The following is a 22438-nucleotide window of genomic DNA, read 5'->3' on the forward strand; positions in this document are numbered from 1 at the left end:
AGTCAACATTGTGATCTATTCCGGATATCTATTGGAGGCATTCAGCCTCCTGATATGTGCGCTCTCCTTACGTGTGTTCAATGCAATCCAAGTATGGTAAATATTTGTCCACCCGAGCGTCAATATTCCTGTAATGCCATTCTTTGTGATACACCCTCCTTCCGAACAGCTTCGAATGGATGCCGTTACTTCGCTTGCGGCCTGCGCAGCGGATGTGCCTCTGTATTAAAAACAAATTCATCTAAGCTCACGAGTCCAGGCTCGGAGAAGATGAGATAGAAGTATTTCAAAGTCTCCGCCATCCAAAAGCTCTCGCACTCGTCGATCTTCCTCGTCCCTTGAGCTTGTTTAACAGTAACATCTTCGATGGCGGAATGCGCGATAGCCGTTTCAGTCGCATTGGTGATAGCGGTAAACATGGTCCACGCCGCATCTTGAAGAATTGAGTCACCAGTTATGCGGTACAGGATGAAGATGGATTCGATGGCTTCTGGTCGCAGTAAGAATCGCCTGTCTCCTATCTTGGTCATTCCAGGCTGCAACCCGTCCTCCTCAATGATTTGTGCTGCGTCTTTCGTATTATCGAGCACGTGTTGGTCTATAATGCCACGATACCATCGCTCCTCGTTCCACTCGCAATCGTTTGGATCCTGGCAAGGAATGACGTGGAAGGTTTCAGGCATGATGTTGATCGGTGTGGAGTTGTAAGCCCAGATGCACCCGTCCACCAGTTTCCGTGCTACATCGAGTTCGTCGGTGCGGTTGAAGATTTTGGCGGCGATGCCAACCATGCCGCCTGCGAAGCATGCGAGATGCTGTGCCTCTGGGTCGAGCTTGACCATGCCTAGACTGCTCATCCGCACGTTGCCTGAGATGAGAATGTCTTGGTTCTGAGGGTTCAATGGGCGGAAAAAGAGATGCTGCTTCGCCGCTTCAATGGCATGTTGGTACAGAGTGCGATACTGTTCCTGGCGCCCGCCAAGCATCAGAAATTCCTTGGGAAAATATTCGTACAGCGAGTCTGACATGGCGCCGAACGTGAAAGTCTTGTATGCGGTCAGGTCGTTGTCAACGGGACTCACGGTGATAGGAATGAGTCCTGGAATGGCAGTCGAGTTCTGCTGCTTCTCGATCAGATCGGATATCCTCTGAACAGCATCGTAATACTTCGCGTCACCTGTTAGCTGCGTGAGGCGGGTAAATTCCAAGCTCAAAGAGCCCAATTCCGCACTCAGTGCGCTCATTGGAGCCTCCTGGTCCATGTGAAGAGCGCCACTTTACAAGATTAGCCATATGGTCTCGATGCGATGGGTATCAGGACACGTACTTGACCCAGTCCCAGCGTGTGATGGGAAGGCGGTTGGGAGTATCGAAAGCTCCATACAGCATGTCGCCGAGCTGCACTGCCTTTTCCAGGACGTGATGTTTCCCCTCACTCAGATCATAGGCACTCAAAAGGCCACCGAGGTATCGGATGTTGGTCTCGAATACGTTCAGGACTGGTTCTGCCGTAGTGCTGAAATCGATCTTCTGTACCGCCCTAAGCGCCAAACCGAAATCCTCGTCCAAACCCATGATGAGCAATGTGTCTAAAGCATCCACCAATGTAGCAGCGCGGTTTCCGAAAGTGTTTTTGAAGCTCGCCGAGAGCGGAGTGACTTCGTCCTGCAACCATGCATGCTTCTTGTAGCCGTCCCAAGAATGCGCGAATGCGTCTTTCACTGCAGTCTGCCTCTGTAGCCTCTCTTGCCTGTTGTTCTCTGTTTCGACGCCGAAGTGGTGTTGGACACGAGGGGATGGGTAAGGGTGTGCCCTTCGGTAAGGGTATCATCGAGGTAACGGGATACCGTTGAGCGATGTCTTTCCAGACGACCGGGCTAGTGACCAGGGACGACGAAGTCTCGTTGGTAGGGAGAGGCTCATTTCGTAGGGTGAACTGGTGGTAAGCTAGAAACAGGAGGGTCGTGATTGTGCAAGCAATGGCGAAGCGACGCAGAAAGAAGCCCATAGCCAGGATCAAAGAAAGAGAAGCGTTCAAGGATGGATTGTCATTGGCATTGACTAGTGTACAGCTCAACAAGAGAGGTCAACGAATGGAAACAGGAATTCCCAAGCAAAAGTGCTTGATGTTGCAACAAGGGAGTGTGGTCAACGTACGTCCCGAACAATCGAGCTACCCCGACTGACAGGATGGAGAGCGATAAAAGAAAACTGAGACCCCGAGGAGGAAGCGAAGGTGGTAAGGAGGTCATGTTTCCATGATCGGACTCGGGGAATGGACCGCTGGGGGCCTCCTGTGGGCCTGCGTATTATCGATAAAGCCAGGGAAGGCGCGACGCGTCAAGCGGCGCGCTACTCGTCCAACGGCAAGAGCTCCCCGGGCCGCCATCTTTAGCGCCCACCATACCCAAACGTCGACAAACATCACCACGAATACACCATTCTCGTCATGAAGTATCACGGGTATGTATATCCTCCGCATAACACCACGCCAAAGGCATCGGCACCGTCGAACCCGTGGGTCGTATTGCGCCTGGCTTCGGCGTTCTGCGCTGTAACTTTGCACCCTACTTTTACTGACCCACACTTGCAGCTTATACTACATTCCCAACCAGGGCGCACAGCTCTCGGCGTCGCTCGACTTTGTAAAGGCCATCGTGGCCGGCATCGAGTCCAGCTATCCTCGCGCTAACAAGGCGGGCGCCTGGACACTCTCCCACCGCGTGCTCCGCGACGTTCCTCCGTACAGCGAAACCGCTCAAACAGACTACGCGCATTCGTACCAGCACTTGCTACACGTATCCACTATCAGCCCAGACCGCACATATAGTCTTATTCAGCGCCCACCTCAAGCCGGCTCGAACGGGACTTCCGCCGCGGCGCCGCAAGTCGCTATAGCATCGATCCCTCTGAGCCAGAGTGACGCGCATTTTGCTTTTCTGGCCAACCAAATGCCGCTTCTCTGGAGCCCGCAGCGCATGCTCGACGTCGCAAACGGCAAGACCTACCAGGCTGGCGACTTCCTCATCTACGTTGGTGAGCTTCGGTCCAGGCGCCAAGTCCAGACGAGTACCCAGACTTCTCCGGGTGTCGTAGTCTGCGTCTCTACACACGCCGGTGGCCCGGACAACGACGTTCACGCCTCATATCTACTAGTAAATGAAGACACCATAGATTTCGAGTATGCACAAGCTTCGATACGTGAGCTCTGGAGTACCATCAAGAAAGACATCACCTTTGGTCGTTCCGAGGTTCGCGAGAATATGCAGCTTGCTCAAGACTTTGGCGATGATGAAGAGCGAAGTCGTGAGGCGGTTATGCGCATGTGGTGCGAGGCACTGAGTCCAAGAGCGTGAGTTTAGCTATGGATGTTTAAACGCACCCCTCACAAAGTCAATGTGCCAAAAATCGCATTTGACGGTACCGAGTGTCAGGGCCCCGCAAGCTCATCACCCACCCACAGCCTTCAGCAAATACCACCAACAAATCTGCGCAGCATGAAAAATGGCTTTGATTTCATACGACCAGCCTACAACAACACCCCCGTAGTCATTAACAGGTAAGGATTCATCAGAGGCAACGTGCAGGACTCGTCGGCGCCCGATGTTGCATTAACGGGCCCGTCTCCAGTGCCTCCACATAATCAGGTGCATAATCCGTAGCTGAGGCATCATCAGTCGCAGTCTCTTGGGAGTCCAATGCGGATGACCCATACTTGCTGCCACAAAGCAAATTTCCGCCGCTCTGCCCACTATATGCGGCTTCACGGAGACCGTTCATTCGTCTCGACTGCCCCGAACGAAGCGGACCGTAGAAAACAGAGGACACGCCGTCTACAGCTAGACGGTGGTCCAACAGCACTGGCATTGTATACTTTCGTTCTAACATAATGGACAGCCCAAACTCTTTGGATGCGCAAGATCTTCAATCGACTTCGATAGAGAGAGTCTTGCCATCTCGGTCTTCGCTTCCAGCTTCAGCCTGTCAACCACATACACCATATGATTACCCAACACCAGTCGAGTCCCCGACGACGTTTATCCGGAAGGTCTTTGGGCTGGTACCAGATGAAGCAGAAACCGCAACAACACCTGCGGAAGCAGTCACGGCAAAATTTGTTTGTGAAGATAGGCCAAAGGAACTTGGTACAATGGCGCAAATAGCAACACGCTCATCTGCACTTTTCAAACCGGACGATAACATTCATACAGACGCGGAAGTGGGAGATGACACGCCGGAACCAGACCAAATTCTAGCCTTGCAAATTTTCCTTCGTACCGCTCCTTCGCCACCTCGTACCCATGCAGCTATTTCATCGAGTCTCCCAGAAGCGATTGAGGAAGAAGGAAAACGGAATCGCAAGCCTCGGGCCGGCAAAGGCGCTTGGAGGAACAGAAAGAACTGGGAATGTACTTGCGGGATGGAATACACTCGCAGGTTCGTGACTTTCAAAAAGCATTTGGCAATCTGCATATATGCTAGTGCCGAACTTCTTCGGGAGCATGGTGTCAACAGTTCGGTCAAGCCAATCCCAATCGGCCATACGTCGCCCCTATCTGAGCTACCTCTGCCCTCAATCGCATTCCCGGAGTCTCCACTCACCAAACCAGTACCCACAGCAGAAGTTCGCTGCTATCTCTGCTCCTACCGTACCGATGTGTCCTGTGACTGGGACCCCGCCTACCGCCCTGTTTGCACACCTTGCCAGATATCTCGGAAGCCTTGTCGACCGTATGGATCGACGAAACGACGACCGCAGTACTCCAGGTGTCAGAACTGTGCGGCGCTGGGAACGGCTGATAAGGCGCCTTGCGATGGGTTGATGCCGTTCGATATGAGACCTTGCACTATATGCGAGGACAATGGAGCCCTTTGCTTACCTGTTGCGGAGGCTGTGGGGTTTTATCAGTTGCATCAGAGGTTTAAGTTGCAGACTTGAGGCCGGTCGTGATTCTTGGAGGGAAGATTTGTACGGGATAGGGGTACAGAAAATGGAGTTGGTCTTGGATGTATCAAGGAAGGGGGCTTTAGACCTATATTAGATGGTTCGTGCGCAAAGGACAAAAGAACATGAACTTCACGCACTAGAATCCAGAGCGCGTTCTTGGATGTGATCAGGTTGCGACTAGTTCTTCGGTGACGCGCACTCTGATTGTTACATGGCCCAACCCCTTTTCCAGGTCTATCAAGGTCGCTACTACAGTCCCACCCAACCATGTAGCCTCGCTCCTTTATCAAAATCATTGCTTCCTAGTACTTCGAGCTGACTTTCCACTCCTGCGTCACGACAATATCCCGCGAGAGGTCGTCCAGGCGACCCGGTCTCGCCTGCCCCGTCACTCTGATATTGTGCCTCTCATGCCTTCCCAGATTATTCGATTTCAACTTCTTATCTCTGTCTTCAGCAGACATGTCACTCTTCGCATCCTGGTGTTCATCGCTTGCACATCCACCTGTCCCCGTAATCTGCTGATCCAGCGTGATCTCTTCATCGCTACCCCACTTAGTCGTAGCCGGCAAAGAAAGAGGGTGCTGGTATTTCCTCTTTTTCTTCTCCTCGCGACTACCAATAGCAACCAATTTTTCCACAGGCTTACCCCTCCGATCTTGCGAATCAAGCTGGTCGCTCCCGCCCTTTGACTATTTCAAGCGCGTCGTTGCCAGACCAGTAATTTTATGGGAACAGCGTTTGAAGAGTGGTACCACGACGGGTTCGTTAGATACAAGAACGGCTAGGAGGATTCGCGGACGGACCATGGTCCCGATTGTGACATTCCGTATTCGTCAGCAGTGACGAGGGTGACGCAGCGGACGATGACGAAGATGACGACGACATAGGAGAGGCTGAAGAGTATGAGGAGGGAGATTTTGGTGCGTGTGTCAAGGCGCGCTTTCCAGATGATCTGTGGTGGGGTTAGCGGAGTGGGGAGTGCACTGGAGTGGGAGACGAACCGGGATGGGGATCGCCATTAGATACAGAAATGTTACTGTGTTGCAGGCCATGATGAAATATACTTGAATAAAGGAGTAAGCAGGTTGGCATTGGTCTATAGAGGTGGTATGTTAGCGAGTTATGCGTGTACCCAGTGTGATGATAGCTTACTGCCTGGGTTCGGGTTAATCTGCCAGTTCTTGTTGAAAGGACGACACTGAAAGACGATGACGCAGGTACAAGCGAGGAAGGTGGTTCCAAGAAAGATTCAGGCCACTTTGATCCTGATGTCCATTTTGTGAAGACCGTCTCTAAGCATTGTATCAGCGTATTTCCCGGGAGGCCGCTCTTAATGAACCAAGAATGTACGTCATCCTCGAATTAGATAGTTCAGCATGACTTCAATAGCCAGAAGAGAAAAGTGTATGTGAACCATCCAACAATATTCATCTTGGAGCCCTTTACTCTGATCGCCCACTCTGTGGAGTGCGGGTCCAATACTGCGCGGTACTCGGGTGTCATGTTGTTGTTTCCCATACCCATCCAAGTCACAATCACATGCGCTGCTGAAGTCTCGGTGGCGTAGAAACACTGCTTTGAAGATGGTAAAAATATATTTTATGTGCAAATTCAGGCGCAGCGAACTCACCATTGCAAGGACCTCTGTTACACCTTCTATTTCTGGAAAATTATGTTAGATACATCTCACCCTCCTAAAATCATCGCAGGGGTGATTCCTTTAGGTCACAATTAGAATCTAGAGATCAATTCACCCTAGCTGAGATGATTGTACCTATCAGAATAGTCATGACATGGGCAGAAGACTATTTCAACACCCCCTAGGGCCGCTTTCTGGCATATTAGCAACGAGCAAGCAACCAGTACGTGCACAGTTCCTACAGTAGAGGGCCCGCATGCATTTTGCTAGGAGGAGGCTCTGTTCATCTCTTCAGTATGTCCTAGCTATGATGAGCGTTCTCAGACCCATGTTCGGACATTCTGTAGCGTTACTTTCACTTTCGTTGGCATTTCCAGGGATATGTTGGCGCCCTCGATGTTCATGCCACCGTGCCACTGTGCCATGCGGTGCGTGTACCTCGTCATATGAGAGCTTGGTATTGCTTTCCCGATTCATCAGGGACCCATGTGTATTCCTGCAGAGGATCCAAAACCTGCGGAGTGTGAGCCGCCTCGCGCACAACATTTGAGCATTAATTGACTCGGCTGCTCAACGGTCTTTTCGAACGGCATATACCGCATGATCAACAGCGTTGGGTCTGACTTCTGAATCATTAGCTGGTGATTCGCGCCGGAGATGTTGATGCCTCATATTCATTGCCGAGCGTAGGATAAGAAATTGCCCGTTTTAATGATAGGATCGGGAGGGCGAGGGGGGCGGTATGAAGATGACGGACGTTCAAAGGTCTAGTTCAGGCAATGCGGCCTACATGTAGCATGTTCAGACCCACATTCTCCGTCTCCGTAGGGCCAACACCGCAGTCTCATGCAACACGTGCCTGGATTTGAACAGCATTACCTTAAGATGTGCGTAGATTTTCGCTTCTCCTCTCGCCTTTTCAAACGTATTACTCGTACCTCACATACATCCTATTGCTTTTGGAGCATAGTAAAGCGCAAAAAGCATTGATCATGTAGTGACGAATGAATCCTATCCGACCAGAAGATCAGGTTTTCCATTCCTAGCATTTAGTTTGGACTCCCGTGCAAAGGTATGTTCCTTGGGAGCCGTGAATGTAGGGACATAGTCTCAAAATGTTCTCGGAATTCCCTCCGGCAGCCATCACATTGCCAAACGGCTGGGTTGACGAGGTGATGTAAAAGACGTCGTTCGAGTCATTCAGCATGCGGGTCGGCAGATTCCCATGCTGTCTGCTACTGCAGGATTCGGGGCTAACCTGGTGAGGATTATATCTCGATACTTCAAGAAAATGTGTCATTGTGATCATTTTGTACGTGTCTTAATTCGATGCTAGAGCCATCCAATTGTCAAAACGAGGCTGCCGTCCCGAGCTTGACCGCAGACAAATTGTTTCGCATTTTACCTCGCTTAGATCCCATTACACTCTTCGAACTCCTTTTAATTCGACTTTCCAATCTATTGCATTCCCATCACGATCGAACGCGAACATGCCCAACTTCGAAGTCCATCCTTGCACGGAGGAAGACATTCCTCGCTTCTTTGAGATCATCTCTGATGCGTTCGCCCACGATCACGAATGTGTTGAAGTTGTATTCCACGAGCACGAGACGACCAATGGACGCAAGAAAGGAGCGGAGTAAATGCTTATGATCTTTCGCCACGATCCCAATGGTCACTTCCTGAAGGTCGTTGACAGAGAAAAGGGCACAATGATCGGTGCAGCGAAATGGAACATCTACAAGGCTGGAGAAGTCCCTCCTCAGCCTCAATTGGGTGGTCCTTATTGGCCATACGAAGAAGAAGAAGTATTCGTGAAGACAATCTTCCGCGCGTTCTTCGCGCCGAGACAGAAGATCCTTGAGGAGAACAACCGTCGCTAAGTTGGTAAGTCGCGAAGCTCCGACATCTCAACCTTGTTTCCGCAGACCTTTGTTTCTTACTAATGCATGACAGCGCTCGAAATGCTCATGGTGAATCCGGCACACCATGGCCAGGGTGTAGGGAGGATGCTAGTCAAGTGGGGCACCGCGTATGCGGATCGATTGGGTGTGGAGGTAAATCTCCCATTGTGTCTAATACCGGAGGAGAGTTCCGAATTGACTCATCTAGGCTGTCGTCGAAGGCTCGGAGCGAGGCCGAAGATTGTATCAGTCAGAAGGATTTGATGGCCCGTTGTATGAGGTGCCGGTGCCCGAAAAGTTTGCCGAGAAGCCCAGCGAAGGCCGTTGGTCCAGACTCTGCCACAAACAGGGATAACGAAAGTATCGGCGGACGGATCAGCACATTACTGCCCAGGTGTGACACATTGTGAAGACTACGATCGACGACGACATATAGTTGCACGCCCAGAGCTACGCACCATTGCTTTATTCGTTCCTATCAGCACTTGTGGAGTGTGGTGTGTGCCGCCTGTGTGAATCAGTCGAATAATTTAAAACCCCCAGGCACCTGACTTTGAAAAACCCCATGCGGGTCGTACTTCTTTGCTACATGGCGCAGATAAGCATCATTCTGCACACCATAGCTTGAGATTGGCTTCTGATAAATGCCCGCATAATTCGCATAAACAAATTCCCGCAATTGCCCCATCTCCTTTGCGACCGTATTGATCTTGCGCAATACCTCTTCGAGCTTGGCATGTACCGAGGAACTTGAGTCAAGGTCGGACCACGAAGCTGAAAACAGCAGGATCATCACATTGCCGTGATCAGGAGAGGTTCCAAGCACGTTGTTATGTGCTCCTCGCGAGACGAAAACCGTAGGCAGCGGTTCAAATGTCGTAATCCATTGGAGGGAGCCAGGGACGTTGAAGTCGTGCAAGGTATCGTTGCAGATGTCGAAGATACGGTCAAGAAGCTGAGTGGAAACTCCATACGTCCCAGTAGAGAAGATCTGGTTTGTCTGCGCGATCGCACTTTCGTTCGCTAGGGTATGTAGCTGTGTGATTTTTACAGTGTTAGATATGCTGGGAACAGCGAACAATTCAGCGTACACCTTGGGGTTCGTCTGCGGTTTCGTGTAGATGGGTGCCGAGAGGAGTGTCCATGCTTTGGTCGCCGCGTTGAATATTGCGGACGTGGTGATGGAAGCGTGTACATCGTACGGATACGCGTCTGCAATGTTTCTGAATGCATCAAAAACCTCATTGCGATGCGAAATATCGTTCACCACACGTCCACCCAGAATTTCATCGATAGGTAGGGTGTGAAAATCAATTCTGGTCACCACTCCAAAATTGTTCAATCCGCCTTTCAATGCGCGGAACAAGTCCGATTGCGATGAAGCGTTGGTTTCGACAAGCTCGCCGTTTGCAAGAACGATTTCGAAGTTGGTTACCGAATCGCAGGTAAAGCCTACTTGAGGCGAGAAGTAACTGATTCCCCCTCCGAGCGTTAAACCCCCAACGCCTACCCCGCCGTTCCTGCCTCCTGCCACTGTCTTATTGACAGGATCCAGATGCGCATAGACGTCCAGCCAGCTTGCGCCACTTCCAACATGAGCGATAGAAGCATCTTCATTTGTCGTAACAGCATCGAGACCCATCAAGTCGATAGTGATGCCCTCGTCAATGTTCGCGAAGCCGGCTGCGGGAGCATGGCCTTGCGATTTGATGGCAAACGGACAATCCTGGTTGGCGATGGTTTTGATGATGCTGGCAACGTCGTTGGATGACCTTGGCTTTGCAATGCAAAGAGGAGCAAGCGAAGCCTCTTGTATTGACCAGTAGGCACTTTCCGTTGCAGCGTATAATGTACTGTTTGGAAAAGCGACGTCGAGGCCGTTGATGGCACTCAGTTGGGCACACTGAGTTGCATCTTTAGTTTGGGATCACACATTTTACAATCATACTTACACAAGTAGCCAAGTCTCGCGCCATGTTACGAAAGATCGAAAATTAACGACTACCTCTGCCGGAGCTAGACTTGGCAATGCTTAAATATATGGAAGGATATCGGCCCCCACTGTGGGATCAAGAAATACTACCGTAGAGTTTTTCAATTGCTGGCTGTCCAGGGTGGGAAGCGATCGAATCAGAAAAGGTGTATAACAAAGGAGTGGGTCGAGAGGAAGCTGCGCGTGAAGTGATTGGTCGTCCCCTTAGTTTGCCACAGCCGGTAATTGAAAAACTCTATGGTAACACCACTAGGGCAAGTGCTGTTGATTATGAAAGTACCTGCCTGATTCAGTAAGGCCATTTTGATCGTACTACTACCCCGCTTCCTGTTCTTGACTTTCAATTGATGATACTCAGCCGCCAGTTGCAACGCTAGTGTACGGTATCAGGTAAACTTATGTCTTCTGCATGTTCAACTAGTCAGGTTCGATATATCGACCGTATCACACAATCAATCCTAGTCCCAGACACCCCTCCAATTCTCTCGCCACATCCACAAGTAAACCTCCTAGACCACTCGTACTGAGACCACACTTCTGCATTGGCGCATAGCTCTTGACATGCGGTTGCAGAACCTGAGGCCATGTACTGTTACTTTGTGCTCCCACTCCCGGCTCCACACTCAGGAAGTAATCCCCCCAAAGCGGCCCCGCGGCCCAGTATGTCCAGCCGATGAATTGTGGATGAAACTCCAACCATGAAAGGGTATCATTGACGGTTTGGAAACATGCGCTATTTGCGCCCGCCCCGAATTCGGAGAGGAACGCAGTGTAATTATGTTCTTGCAACCATGTTGTTGTTGCGGCGATGTTTCCCGGTGCTGCGGTAGTGCATTCGTTATGTGTACCTGACGTATCATTGTCGAAGTAAAGATGCATGTCAAATGCGAAGTTGTTGCCTGGGTCCTTGATAGCTGTCAAGACGTCAGCGCTGGGTTTGCAACCAAAGCAGGTAGAGTCAAGCCATCTATGTGCCCCAGTGAAACCGTTCCCGGGAACAAGAATGAGCTGTTGGGCGCCAGCTTGTCGAATCGAATCGATAGCTGCTTGATTGTTTGACAGAACCAGCTCAGTGGGCATGTCGTGTGGTTCGTTCATGAGGCCTAGAATTACGTTCGGGTTTGTGACGAACCGTTTAGCAAGTTCGCCCCAGAATGTGGCAAACTGTGTTGTTGTGGAGGCCTCGGGATCGGTGGTGTTTCCGATGATAGATCCAGAAGAGGGTTGAGAACTGGGGTCGTTATAGCGGTAATAGTTGTGTGGATCGATCACTGAATAGCCACCGCGCATGGTGATATAGTCGACGGCCGTCTGGTACTCAGAGAAGTATGTTTCATTCAATGTATTTCCCAGGCCGGTCACTAGAGGGCACATGCGCTCCTTGAGGGTCCTCAGCGTAGCACTCTCCTAATCGAATAATCATTTCGAGTGGTCACTCACTAGTAAGAATGGTAAACGTATAGTATTAGCACCGGCATTGATAAAGAAGTCAATGGCACTCTGGTTAATGAATTGATAGTCAGTGCCAAAGGCACCAGGCAAGTTCTGTTGCGCAAATTCGCCGCCAGCTGTGAATTTGTCAATGATACTTGTAAGTAACTTTGTATGAATTGATACTCGTACCAGAGTTCACACCAGCGTAAAGAATCTTCGCCGAGCTCGTTGCTGATAGACAGAGAGTAGTGAGGCCCAAGCTCACCGTGCTTACGAGCAGCATGACCAAGGATTTGGATCAAAGTGAATCGGTAAGCTCGTAAGTCTTTTGGATACAAATGAAATAGAAATTGTAGCGACGTAGGAATCCCACCCTTCACCTGAGGCTGGGGGATTGTGAATGTTAAGTGTGTCCTAAAACCCCGTCATTGCAATCACACCAGAGAACAAACCCTACACTCTTCTCACACTTCATGCGACTCGGCTGCTATGAAGGATGGCCGCTTGGATTCTCCCATAGAATGCATCGTGCCAAGCCGAACGCTCGATTGGCTCGCGCAACACAAATTGCATGACAAACAACCTGACGAGACGTGAGTAGACTTACAGGCTAAAGTGATGCGATCGCGCACCTGAACGGTGCGCGTCGGAAGGTTAGAATTCGAGTGATGCACGAGTTGCGCATGAAGGATCCTGAAACGCGGGGCGGAAGAATACCGAACAGTGCAACCAAGGACGGATAACATCCGCTGCAAAGCGACAACAATTCTATGGAGCCGCAATGGTATACAAAGCCGTCAAAATCAAGGGTTTGTCGTCAGAATAATCGAGGACTTCTGTGCATTTGAGAATCTATCTGGGAATAATCAACATGAGAGATGAAGCTTCAGGGGCAAACATGGACAAAAGAAATGCCCTACAATGAGTACAATTTTCTGGTTGACTAAGGAACTCGTAGTTGTAGTTTCTCGCTGCATGCCATGAAGTACGAGTGAGACAGAAGTTTCTGTATTTGTGTAAATTTCGATCAAGTGACTGATTCATATCACTTGATCATCGACATCTAAAACATACCTTTTCGAATGGCCTCCGTGTTGGCATACCTTACGTCAATTATGACGGTATCGCGTGTAATACCAGCTTGGCAACTTTATAGTATTATAGTTGATTACAAAGTCCCCACAACCTTCTAATAGCACTAGGTACCTTTTATCTACAGATTTCTAGCTAATACATGTACTGAACTTTTATTACAAAGTTAATTAGGCTAATACCTAGCTATCTATAGTATTCAGATCAACCGAAGATTTACAAGGAAGGTATTAAAGGTGCCGAACGAACATTTATAAACCACTAATATTATGTTTCGCGAAGTGCATCGGTGTATACAGCATGGACGTAGCAATCGGGATGTCTCCACGAAATGACTTTAGCGCGGTCATCTTCACAGAATGTGATCGCACGGTCTTCATTCCAGGCTTCGAAAGTTACTGAATTGAGGTTATGCTAGACTCTATGAAATTTCTGAAGTCAAAGAAGGATGGTTGTGCGGGTAGGTGACGTGATTAGGAAACTTGCTTTCGTCTATGAGTTCGAAATTCTAGCTTGCTCCATATGCTCGTTCCATGGCGCATTTACCTATTAAGGGAGTGGATACCCAACTAGCCAGGTGTTCCCGCGCGTAGGCCCGTCGATCCAGTGAGTGAGTTCGAGTTCGGTTTTCAAGGCGACCCAAACCCAACGCACAATTCGCCCTCTGAGGCCCGAGCTATTGGCTCCAGCGTGAGGTCACTCGCAGACAAGAGGCAGTTGCTTTCCACGCCCGAGAGCCTCGGCAACCTAGCTCGCACCACCCAAGGGCATCTCTTTCAACTACTTCACCTTCCACTCACTCACTTACCCGCCCCGACGAATATCAATTTTGCGAATCTTTTCTGCGGGTTAGCAGCACAGACAATGCGTCTACTTGCTTGCATACTCGCTTTACTGCCTTTCTGAGCGTGCCACGGCGTTGACGTGCACGACGATGACAGTGTCGACGCCTTTGAAGATGACTTCTACGATTCCCCTCATCATCTTGCTGCCACGGTACCTCTCTCTCCCTTTGTACCTCAACCTTTGCCCCACGAAAAAGTGAAAGAGAAGACGAGCGCAATGACGATCATATCATCAAAAACGGAGTGTTTGAGCCATATTCTGATTCCAGCCTTGTGGGTGACGACTATTGGCCCGAGGACGGCATCACAATGATACCTCAAATGGGGCTCGACGACAAGGTCAAGATCAAGGGCGAGCGCAACGAAGGTGATCATGTGAAGCACGTGATGCAACGTCTAGCTGCCGAAGATACACCTCTTTTCAACAGCAAGGGCAATCGTCTAGAGCTTCGTCACGATCCAGAGGTGTGCGGCTATCTTTTTTAGCTGGCCATACTACACTGTCCTGAAAGATCACGCACCCCTCGCCGACATAGACAATACCAACAAGCACCACAGCCGTGAAGTTCCGACGATGAACCGTGACTGGACTCCATCAAAGTGGACACAGAATATGTCAATCCGGACCACCTGTTCGAAGGGAATAGCTCCAGGCATCCAGGACATCAGTGGAACATGGAACAACGATAGCAAATGCATTCATTGTAAGAAGTGCTCATTCTACAAGTAAGTTGCGCATTCAATTCTTTCAATTATAGCAGGCAAATAACTGCAATGCCAGGAACAAGGGCTGCAGCCAAGGCACTGGTGAGCTGTATCGGGTTTTTGAGGACTTCATGCTGTGAGTGCCAGAGAGTAGTGTATAGCTGCAAGCCGTTGCCCAAAAGATCCTAGCCCTCCTCCCGCCGGGTTCTTTAGCATATTTGCTTGACTTATCTCTGAATGTCACAATCTTAGTTTGACTTAGGTTGCACCCATTCTGATTGCCACATCAAGCCCATTCCAACAGTCCACCGTAGTGCTCTTACTCATGCGCCCTAATGATCCAAAGACTACGAACGAATGACAACGCCTTATCTTCCAGCCGATGACACAAAGTAACGCCCACCAGGGTATCTTTGAATCCCAAGCCCAAAACGCCTCGTCTGCCCAAATGGGCCCCAATCTCTGGAAACAACAGTTATATCCTTCTTCAAGAGCCACACACACTGCGAAGGGAGACCAACCTACGATGCGCCCACACTCGCCACGCTACCCTTCCTCTGCGGACTCGGCCCGGGCAACTGCCCCGGCGCAATCATCCTCGGGCCACCCGCACCACCCATGTTGATCGCGCTCTGCCTCCTACTTCCCGAACCCTCCAGGCCAGCGCTCAGTGGTGGCGCGAAACTGCCCATTCCACCTGCACTATTGGGAAAATTTTCGCTCGTGGCGCTACCGGGCAACATCCCATTGGACATTGCAAGACCGCGCACAGCACCCATTGTGTTGGAGTCTTGAGGGTAGACGGAGGTTCCGGGAGGGTTGCCGAGACAGGAACGCAGCATGTCTTTCATGCGACGATGCTGATATTTTGATTGGAGCGAAATGGGTGTGTATGTGACCACGGGCCGAGGACGGTGGCGGGCAAGGGCAGCCATGATGGCTTCTTTCTCTTCGTCCGAGTCGACGGCGCCAGAGGGCTCAAGGTCTTCGGGGAGGGGTGCATTGGCATCGATGGCGGCACCTGTGACAGTATGAACATAGGATCCTTGGAATTGCTGAGAATGTACTTACGCTGTTGCTTCGCCTGGTTCTTCTTCTGATATTGTGCAAGCAGCATGTCGTACGGTAGGCTCCGTCCGGGCACAGCCCGCTTGAGACCCATACTATGACTCTTGCACGTCAAACTGCGCGCGCAGAAGCCGCCGTTGGGTAGCGCGACACCGCACTGTTTCTCGACATCCACGGGCCCCTTAGGCTTAGCCGTCTTCTGCTTGGGTTCGTCTTTCTTTTTCTTCTTGGAACCGGGCTTCCCATCGTCTCCTTCGAGCTTCCTCTTCTTTCCTTTCTTTGCGCCCTCTCCATCGACGACTGCGCCCTTGATTGCCTTGCGCGCGTTCTTGCCAGTATCATCGTCCTCGCCCTTCTCTTTCCTGGCGGCCGCGTCCTTGGCTTCCTTGGCCTCCTTCTTTTTCTTCAGCTTCTCCTGCTTCTTGCTCAGGCAGTCGCGGACGTGGATCGCGGCAGAGGCGCGGAGTACGGGGCGGCGACAGTGCTTGCATTGCACCGTGTCTACTTTGTCTTCGACGGGGCGGCCGCTCGGAAACCCGGCGATGGTCTTCTCTTCTTGACCGTTTACGATTGGGGAGTTGCTTCCTGTGGTAGGAATATCTTTGTCTAAAGTTCTTTAGCACACAGTTGCATTCAAGCAGGAAATAGCATACTGCTAGCATCGCTCTCTTTCCAGTTTCCCGGTATGGTAGGCTTCGGCACCGGCTTCTTGAGCTTCAAGACCACCTTATCCTTCTTCTCAGGCATGGCATCCTTTATCACGTCTGAATCGATCAGGCTGTTCTTCGCGGACGCCGGAGGTGCTATTGCACGTCAACTATACTCGTGTGACACGGTGCTTTACACGGTTTGGTGTATTATTGCATGCGCTGGGGTGGTTCGCGCCGCATTGTGTACAGATGTTTGTCGGCGATTGCGGAGGTGTGGGGGGCGCCGCAGCCGAACTCACCTTTGCGGGCAACGCCGTTAGCAGCCATCGTAGAGGTGCTGCGGCGGCCTTAGGGGCGTTCGATGGTGTCGTAAACGATGCTGCTGAGCGGGGAGAGCAGTGCAGAGGTTGCAGCGTTTGTCGGCGATGGGATGCGGTGATGGCGGCTGCCGTGTCGTGTGCACTGATGAATCCAATGCCACAGGCTGCAGGTGCGACATTCGAGCGCTCCGGCACAGTCACGTGATGTGCCAATATCCGAACTCAAAACGGAGTAGTTATTGCTTCTGACGTATGGACCGAGCCCTAGACTTTCGAGTAGGCTTTGCATTATTCACTGTAGTATGCTCTGTGAGCGAGGCATGTCACAAGCTGGCACTAAGACAGAGTAAGTGAAGGCACCGAAGCCAAAAGTCAGGCCATTCGTCTACACAAGTCGACAAGCAAACGCTCTAGACCGCAGGATCATGCTTTACGCATGCAAAAGATGCAGACATTTGAGCTCAGACTCGATGATCGTTTTCTACAAATACATATACACGCACGACGAACACACACGGCTGGGGTCTGCCCGTGCATATGGCAATGCCTTTATACAGGCCGAAGCTCACAGTCCCGCTACTTAGACACACCAGGCCGTACGCTAACACAGAAATGTCCACCAATCTAATTCCTAAGCGCCGTGATGGATGATTTGATCAAACTCCGAGAAGATGCACACATATCCAGCCCAAAAATTCGGGACCCAACAGAAGGGATATGCCGTAAACGCCATTTGCCGTCGTGATTCATAAACGAAGACCGAGGGGGAATAGGGAACGTAATGGGTGGTGTATGATTGTTTACTTTCGACCCTTGCCTTTGGTGACTTTCGCGGTACCCTTCTTGGTTCGCTTTGGAGGCTCGTACTCCTCGCTGTGGTTGTAACCCTCCCGCTCGCGCATCATGCTGTTCGTCCAGAGCAAGCACCTAGGCTGTTCTTCCTCAGCCGTCTTCTCAGCAGCTGCGCTTGCCTTGTTGCGGGTCGAGCGGGTCGTGGGAGCCTCCTCCTCTTCTTCCTCTTCTTCCTCCTCTTCCTCCCCCTCCCCGGATGCTTCTAGATGCGCCTTCATCTTTTGCATGTATTCCGCAATCCTGTCCCGAAAAAGGAGAAGCTCCTTGCGAAGAGTCTTCTCACGGGTACCACGCTCGTCGAGCCACGCCATGAGTTTCTCGATGTCCTCAGGGTCGTCGTAGTAGCCCCAGTCGGCGGAAGTCTTCAGGTGAGTCGGACCTTCTTCCCTTTCTTTGCGCATGGGAACTGTCCAGCCGAACTCAGCCATATCCTGCGACAAAGCGGGCTCCTCCAAGTTGGGTTGGATCTCAAGCTCGTCCGGTCCTTGAACCCATACACGTCCATTGGCGTATCCGTACTCTGCCGTTGATGACTGCGGCACGCCTCCGAAAGGCATGCCGTTGTGCTCGAACCAATAGTACTTGTTCAAGAAGCGGTCCTTACCCAGAATCTTAGAGCGATGCACCGAGGCTTCGCGCAAATCATCGTCCAGCTCGGCGATGTTAGCCTCGCACTCCCTGAGCTCCTCTTTCTTCTTTTCAATGTCGTCCAGAAGCTTCTCCCAATCTCTCTGCTGTTTGGTCTTAGCAGCTTCCGCCTTGGCCTTCTTGGCCTTCTCTTTCTTTGCCACCTCGCTATCCCGCTTGCGCTTCGTCACCTTCACGGCTTTGCGAACTTTGCGAGCGTTATTCTTTGCCTCCGCTGTTGAGTCGCTATCTTCTTCATCTTCTTTGACATCGGTGACATCAGCCATAGACACATCCGGTGTGGCTTTACCATCGGTGGGCGACGCTGGTGTATTCAGAGGGAGCGCGATCTTCCGCTCAATGTCAAGCTTGAACATTTCATCGGCCCTAAGCACAGGTGAGTCATGGTTAATAACGAGTAGTTTATGATACACATACAGTTCCTTTCGCTTTCGTTGATACTCTATCTTCTCTTTGCGAAGGCTGGTCATGTCATGGGCAGCGTTCTGTAGCTGGTCGCGGAACTGTTCTGTGGTAACTGTGAGGCGCAAGGCCATGTCCAACGCAGCAATGCGCAGATTGATGTCAAGACCGAGATAGTTCGTCGCAATTTTTTCGACGGAAGGTTCTCCTTCGGGAGGGACGAGCTTGGAGAGGATCTCGTCGCAGTCTTCTTTGTGCGAAGGATTGTATGACAGTTGGTGAAGCAGTCCCACCAGGATAGCTTGCCAGCCGCCTTCTCCGAAATTCCTCTCCTTGCACACTTCCACCCAGTCGAAGTCTGCCACGAATTCGGCAGCCTTATGAATCTGTTTTGGTGGCTCCGGTGTGGGCGTGCGCGGCTTTCCCACAATCTCAGCGACTTCCGATTTCCTCAGGCTGCTGCGAGTAGTTCGCTTTGGAGGCTCTGGTTCAGGTGTTGCTTCCTTGCTGGACTCTCCCTCGTCTTCGGACTCTTCTTCATCGATCATACTGGGAAGCTGAATTTGTAGCTTGCCAGAGTCGTTGACGTATTGCTTCAGTACAGCACAGTGCACCTCGACTAGCAATTCGCACTCTGGGTCTTCCGATGCATATCCCATGGCTTCAACAAAATCGTCTATGGTGAACGAATCGAGCGAGTAGATGGTGTCATGGACGTTGATAGTTTCCCATATGGTCAACAAAGGACCAATGTTCTTCATGAGAATTCCTGTCTTCTTATCGTCCCCAGGTGCGTCAACACCGTCTGGAACATCGTCTGATAGAAACTTTAACGGAGGCCGCGTGACAGTGACGCGTGGCTGTCGGATCCTTAGATCGTCGATAGGGTATTTGATCGGTTCAAACGGCTTAGTAGCAGGGGCTGAATGATGAGGAGGCACATTCAGTGGTTGATTCGCGAGCGCTTGATATTGCATGAAGTTGTTCTGGAAGGGTAGACCGATAGGTAGACCATGACCTTGTGCCGGAACATGCTGCGTAAGGTGGGCCGGTAAATTGGGGCGTACCTGGGCAGCCAGGTGAGGTGGTACATTGGGATTTTGGGGGTGTTGTGGTCCATTAAACTGAGTAGGCGGGGGTCCACTGTAATGCATAGGCAACGATCCGCTGTATCGGATTGGAGGGGGCCCAGGGTACATGAGTGGTGGTTGACCGGTGACGGGGTGACCAACCAGCTGACCGTTCACATGAGGGTGGTTTGCTGCAAGTGGTCCCATGTTAATATGCCCCTGATCGTGCGGCCTTAGGCCATTCGTCTGGGAGTATCCGGAATTTGGGTAGTTCATCGGAGGTGAAGCATCGTCCAGACGTTGAGCAATTGCTGCCCTTTCTGCATTCGCAGCTTTTTTGGCAGCTATTACGGCCTCGCGAGTCTTAGCATCCGGAAGTTTAGTAGGTATGTTATACCGCTTCGCTAGGTGATCCTTAACCATCCATGGGGCTCCGTGCCATGGTTCTCGGGAAACAGCACCGCGCAAGAATTGCTTCAGGATAATCTTGGAATAGACTCTCCGATCTCGCATGAGTTCGGAGGCCTTGTAGCGCGTAAGTTCTTCCCCGTCGTCCATTTGCATGATGTAGGTGTATGAGCGGAAGTCTTCGTTGAGTTGGCCGTTGAACATGCTGTGAAGCCTTGATGTGTCGGTCATGTTTTTTATTACGCCATATCGACGGCCGCCTTCTGTGTCCAAGGCTACACGATCACCGACATTGTAGTGTTCACGGAAATGCTACAAGCCCATGTTAAAATAGTTTCAACAACCAGGAAACCCCCAACTTACATCGTAGACCTGATTGACTATGATTGAAGTCAGTAAGTGTCGACAATGGAATATGGTCTCAAACTTACCCAAGTCGTCCATACGAGGTGTAGTCTCAAATTGGACAAATGCCAACACTCGCGACCTGAGGCCCTCCGGGAATATGCTGTCGATTTCCTGGGACGCTTCTTGCTGTGGCGTGGTTATGGTCACGCTCTTGAGGACCTCTTCCAAGGAGCGACCCGGACGTACCTCGCTCTCCATTGCTTCAAAGAACGTGTAGCCGGAATGGCCAGTTGATTCGCACGTGAAAACCCGCTGTAACAGCGTTTAGTATAATATGCGGAGAGGGATTAACACAAGGTCGGGACTGGTGGGGCTCTAACCTGTAGGTAAAAGTCGCGCCTACCATTCACGTTAGCAACATCACACCACGGGCCCATGACCGATACTTACTTATTCAGGAATTTTTCATAGTCCACGAAGACTTCTCCAGTCTGCTCAATCTCCCATACCTGTCCATTGCGCTTAGTTCATGTTGTGAAAGATATGACCACCACAGGCGCACCTCGGTATTGTCATCGATGAACGGCGGCAGAGGCTCGGTCTTGACCGGTTTCCGTTTGTATTGAACCTGCCAATGTCAGTGACATGTATTTTCAGAATGTCCTAGACTCTTTATATACCATTCTGCCCCTAGTCTCAGCTCATCGGAAGCTTCGAAAGTCTTAAGTTGTCGCGTCGCAGAATTCGGCACCGTCGCGGGCACGTTTACGCGCAATTGTAGGAACTTATGGGGCGATGTTCCGCGATAAGACACGTCGACCACCTCTTTGGAACGCGAGGCAGAGTTTGTCGAGCTCTCCCGCGCGTCAGAGGTAGTCCTAGGTAGAGTCGTAGTATTCCGCAATCGATCCGAAGAGCGTTCCGAGACGCGTCAAGATGCGCGTTTCGCGTAGTTTGTCTGACGGCGTCGTTCGGAGGGCGTGGTGGGGAGACAGAGGACGGTAGGGTGGTGGAAAAGAGGAAGTAAGAGACAGGCGATTGAATGAGGGTCGAAGGGTAGCAGTTCAAAAATGCCCAGCGGCGCGGACGTCCCTCGAACTAGGCTCTACTGGGACAAGCACCCCAAACGCTCCTTCTCCCACTTCGGCGCCATGCGCACCTCTGCACTCCAAATACCAGCGTGTTTGGACTCGTTTGGAAGCTTGGAGCCGAGATGACCAGTTAATAGAGTTACAGGAAGGATACAATTTGATACATTCATGAGATGTTGGGGTTACGCGGAGGGTCTCCTACACATGACGCCTCTATGCTTTGAGCCACCCCAGACAGCAGCCTGACCCACTTCCACGACCAAACTACCCCTACCGCGTAACTGCCCGCATCCGTCCACACACGGACAAATAAAGTATATAGACTTGATGTACGATCCAAACTTGGTGTTCTGCACTATCAAGACGGATCAGGGGCAATTATCTCATCATGGGGTGGTTGTCGATCGTCCTCCGTCCTCTCGGCCTTATTCTCTCTACAGGGCCAGCCCATAACCGAGACATCCGCGCCGTTGCCTACTGCATCATTAGGACACAGGACGATTCACAGGGTGTCCATATCAGATACACTCTGTTCAAGATCGCCCATCAATGGTCAGATTTGATAGGAATATAGGACTCAGAGAAGTTTGTTGCCAAAGGTATACGATGGATTACTCTCAGAATAAGAGATGGACAACGGTGGCTTAATTCCTCTCGAGACTATTCAAAAGCCCCAATTGTAGTCTAAGAGTCCATGTATACTACAGAAAATCCTATCCAGCTCCCCACTATTCCTATGGCGGAGTATGAACTGATGAACATTAGCGGCAGGAATTCGTACCTGGCACCAAATACGATGCCATGTATGAGCGAGCAGTACGCTATTAGGGGTATGGATAGAGCAATGTAGTAGAATGAGAAGCGATCGAATAAGAACACTCGGAGTTGCGATGATCTGCCTTGAGGTTAGCGTAGCGCTATAACTAGAAGCGTGCACTTACGCTGGTGCGAGCCGATCAAAAGCCAGCAGGAAAGCTACAAGCCATAATATGGTGTAGACGGTCTTGACTGGGAACTC

The 22438-nt window shown here is 50.9% G+C and overlaps 7 protein-coding genes across 7 annotated transcripts; 1 reads left to right on the forward strand and 6 right to left on the reverse strand.

Moving 5' to 3' along the window:
- Window positions 1–185: 185 nt before the first annotated feature.
- N0V89_004407 (uncharacterized protein) lies at window positions 186–1575 on the reverse strand (the record flags this gene model as incomplete). Its single annotated transcript, XM_056213192.1, has 2 exons — window positions 186–1275; window positions 1328–1575. 2 exons carry the CDS (start codon window positions 1573–1575, stop codon window positions 186–188), a joined length of 1338 nt encoding a protein of 445 aa, XP_056073500.1.
- An 874-nt stretch (window positions 1576–2449) lies between these two features.
- On the forward strand, window positions 2450–3356 carry N0V89_004408 (uncharacterized protein; the record flags this gene model as incomplete). The annotated part of the gene is made up of 2 exons (XM_056213193.1): window positions 2450–2454; window positions 2594–3356. 2 exons carry the CDS (start codon window positions 2450–2452, stop codon window positions 3354–3356), a joined length of 768 nt encoding a protein of 255 aa, XP_056073501.1.
- Window positions 3357–5250: 1894 nt separating this feature from the next.
- Window positions 5251–5757, reverse strand: N0V89_004409 (uncharacterized protein; the record flags this gene model as incomplete). The annotated part of the gene is made up of 2 exons (XM_056213194.1): window positions 5251–5640; window positions 5755–5757. 2 exons carry the CDS (start codon window positions 5755–5757, stop codon window positions 5251–5253), a joined length of 393 nt encoding a protein of 130 aa, XP_056073502.1.
- Window positions 5758–9011: 3254 nt separating this feature from the next.
- On the reverse strand, window positions 9012–10440 carry N0V89_004410 (uncharacterized protein; the record flags this gene model as incomplete). Its single annotated transcript, XM_056213195.1, has 2 exons — window positions 9012–10397; window positions 10435–10440. 2 exons carry the CDS (start codon window positions 10438–10440, stop codon window positions 9012–9014), a joined length of 1392 nt encoding a protein of 463 aa, XP_056073503.1.
- Window positions 10441–10931: 491 nt separating this feature from the next.
- Window positions 10932–11965, reverse strand: N0V89_004411 (uncharacterized protein; the record flags this gene model as incomplete). Its single annotated transcript, XM_056213196.1, has 2 exons — window positions 10932–11894; window positions 11960–11965. The coding sequence occupies 2 exons, from the start codon at window positions 11963–11965 to the stop codon at window positions 10932–10934; spliced, it is 969 nt and encodes a 322-aa protein (XP_056073504.1).
- Window positions 11966–15084: 3119 nt separating this feature from the next.
- sgf73 (SAGA complex subunit Sgf73) lies at window positions 15085–16608 on the reverse strand (the record flags this gene model as incomplete). Its single annotated transcript, XM_056213197.1, has 4 exons — window positions 15085–15584; window positions 15635–16237; window positions 16285–16434; window positions 16581–16608. The coding sequence occupies 4 exons, from the start codon at window positions 16606–16608 to the stop codon at window positions 15085–15087; spliced, it is 1281 nt and encodes a 426-aa protein (XP_056073505.1).
- Window positions 16609–17401: 793 nt separating this feature from the next.
- Window positions 17402–21012, reverse strand: N0V89_004413 (uncharacterized protein; the record flags this gene model as incomplete). Its single annotated transcript, XM_056213198.1, has 7 exons — window positions 17402–20293; window positions 20345–20361; window positions 20413–20641; window positions 20710–20728; window positions 20780–20838; window positions 20892–20957; window positions 21010–21012. 7 exons carry the CDS (start codon window positions 21010–21012, stop codon window positions 17402–17404), a joined length of 3285 nt encoding a protein of 1094 aa, XP_056073506.1.
- Window positions 21013–22438: the final 1426 nt, after the last annotated feature.

The sequence above is a fragment of the Didymosphaeria variabile genome, assembly GCF_027946475.1.
Source record: "Didymosphaeria variabile strain IMI 356815 chromosome Unknown scaffold_3, whole genome shotgun sequence".
Classification (NCBI taxonomy): domain Eukaryota; kingdom Fungi; phylum Ascomycota; class Dothideomycetes; order Pleosporales; family Didymosphaeriaceae; genus Didymosphaeria; species Didymosphaeria variabile.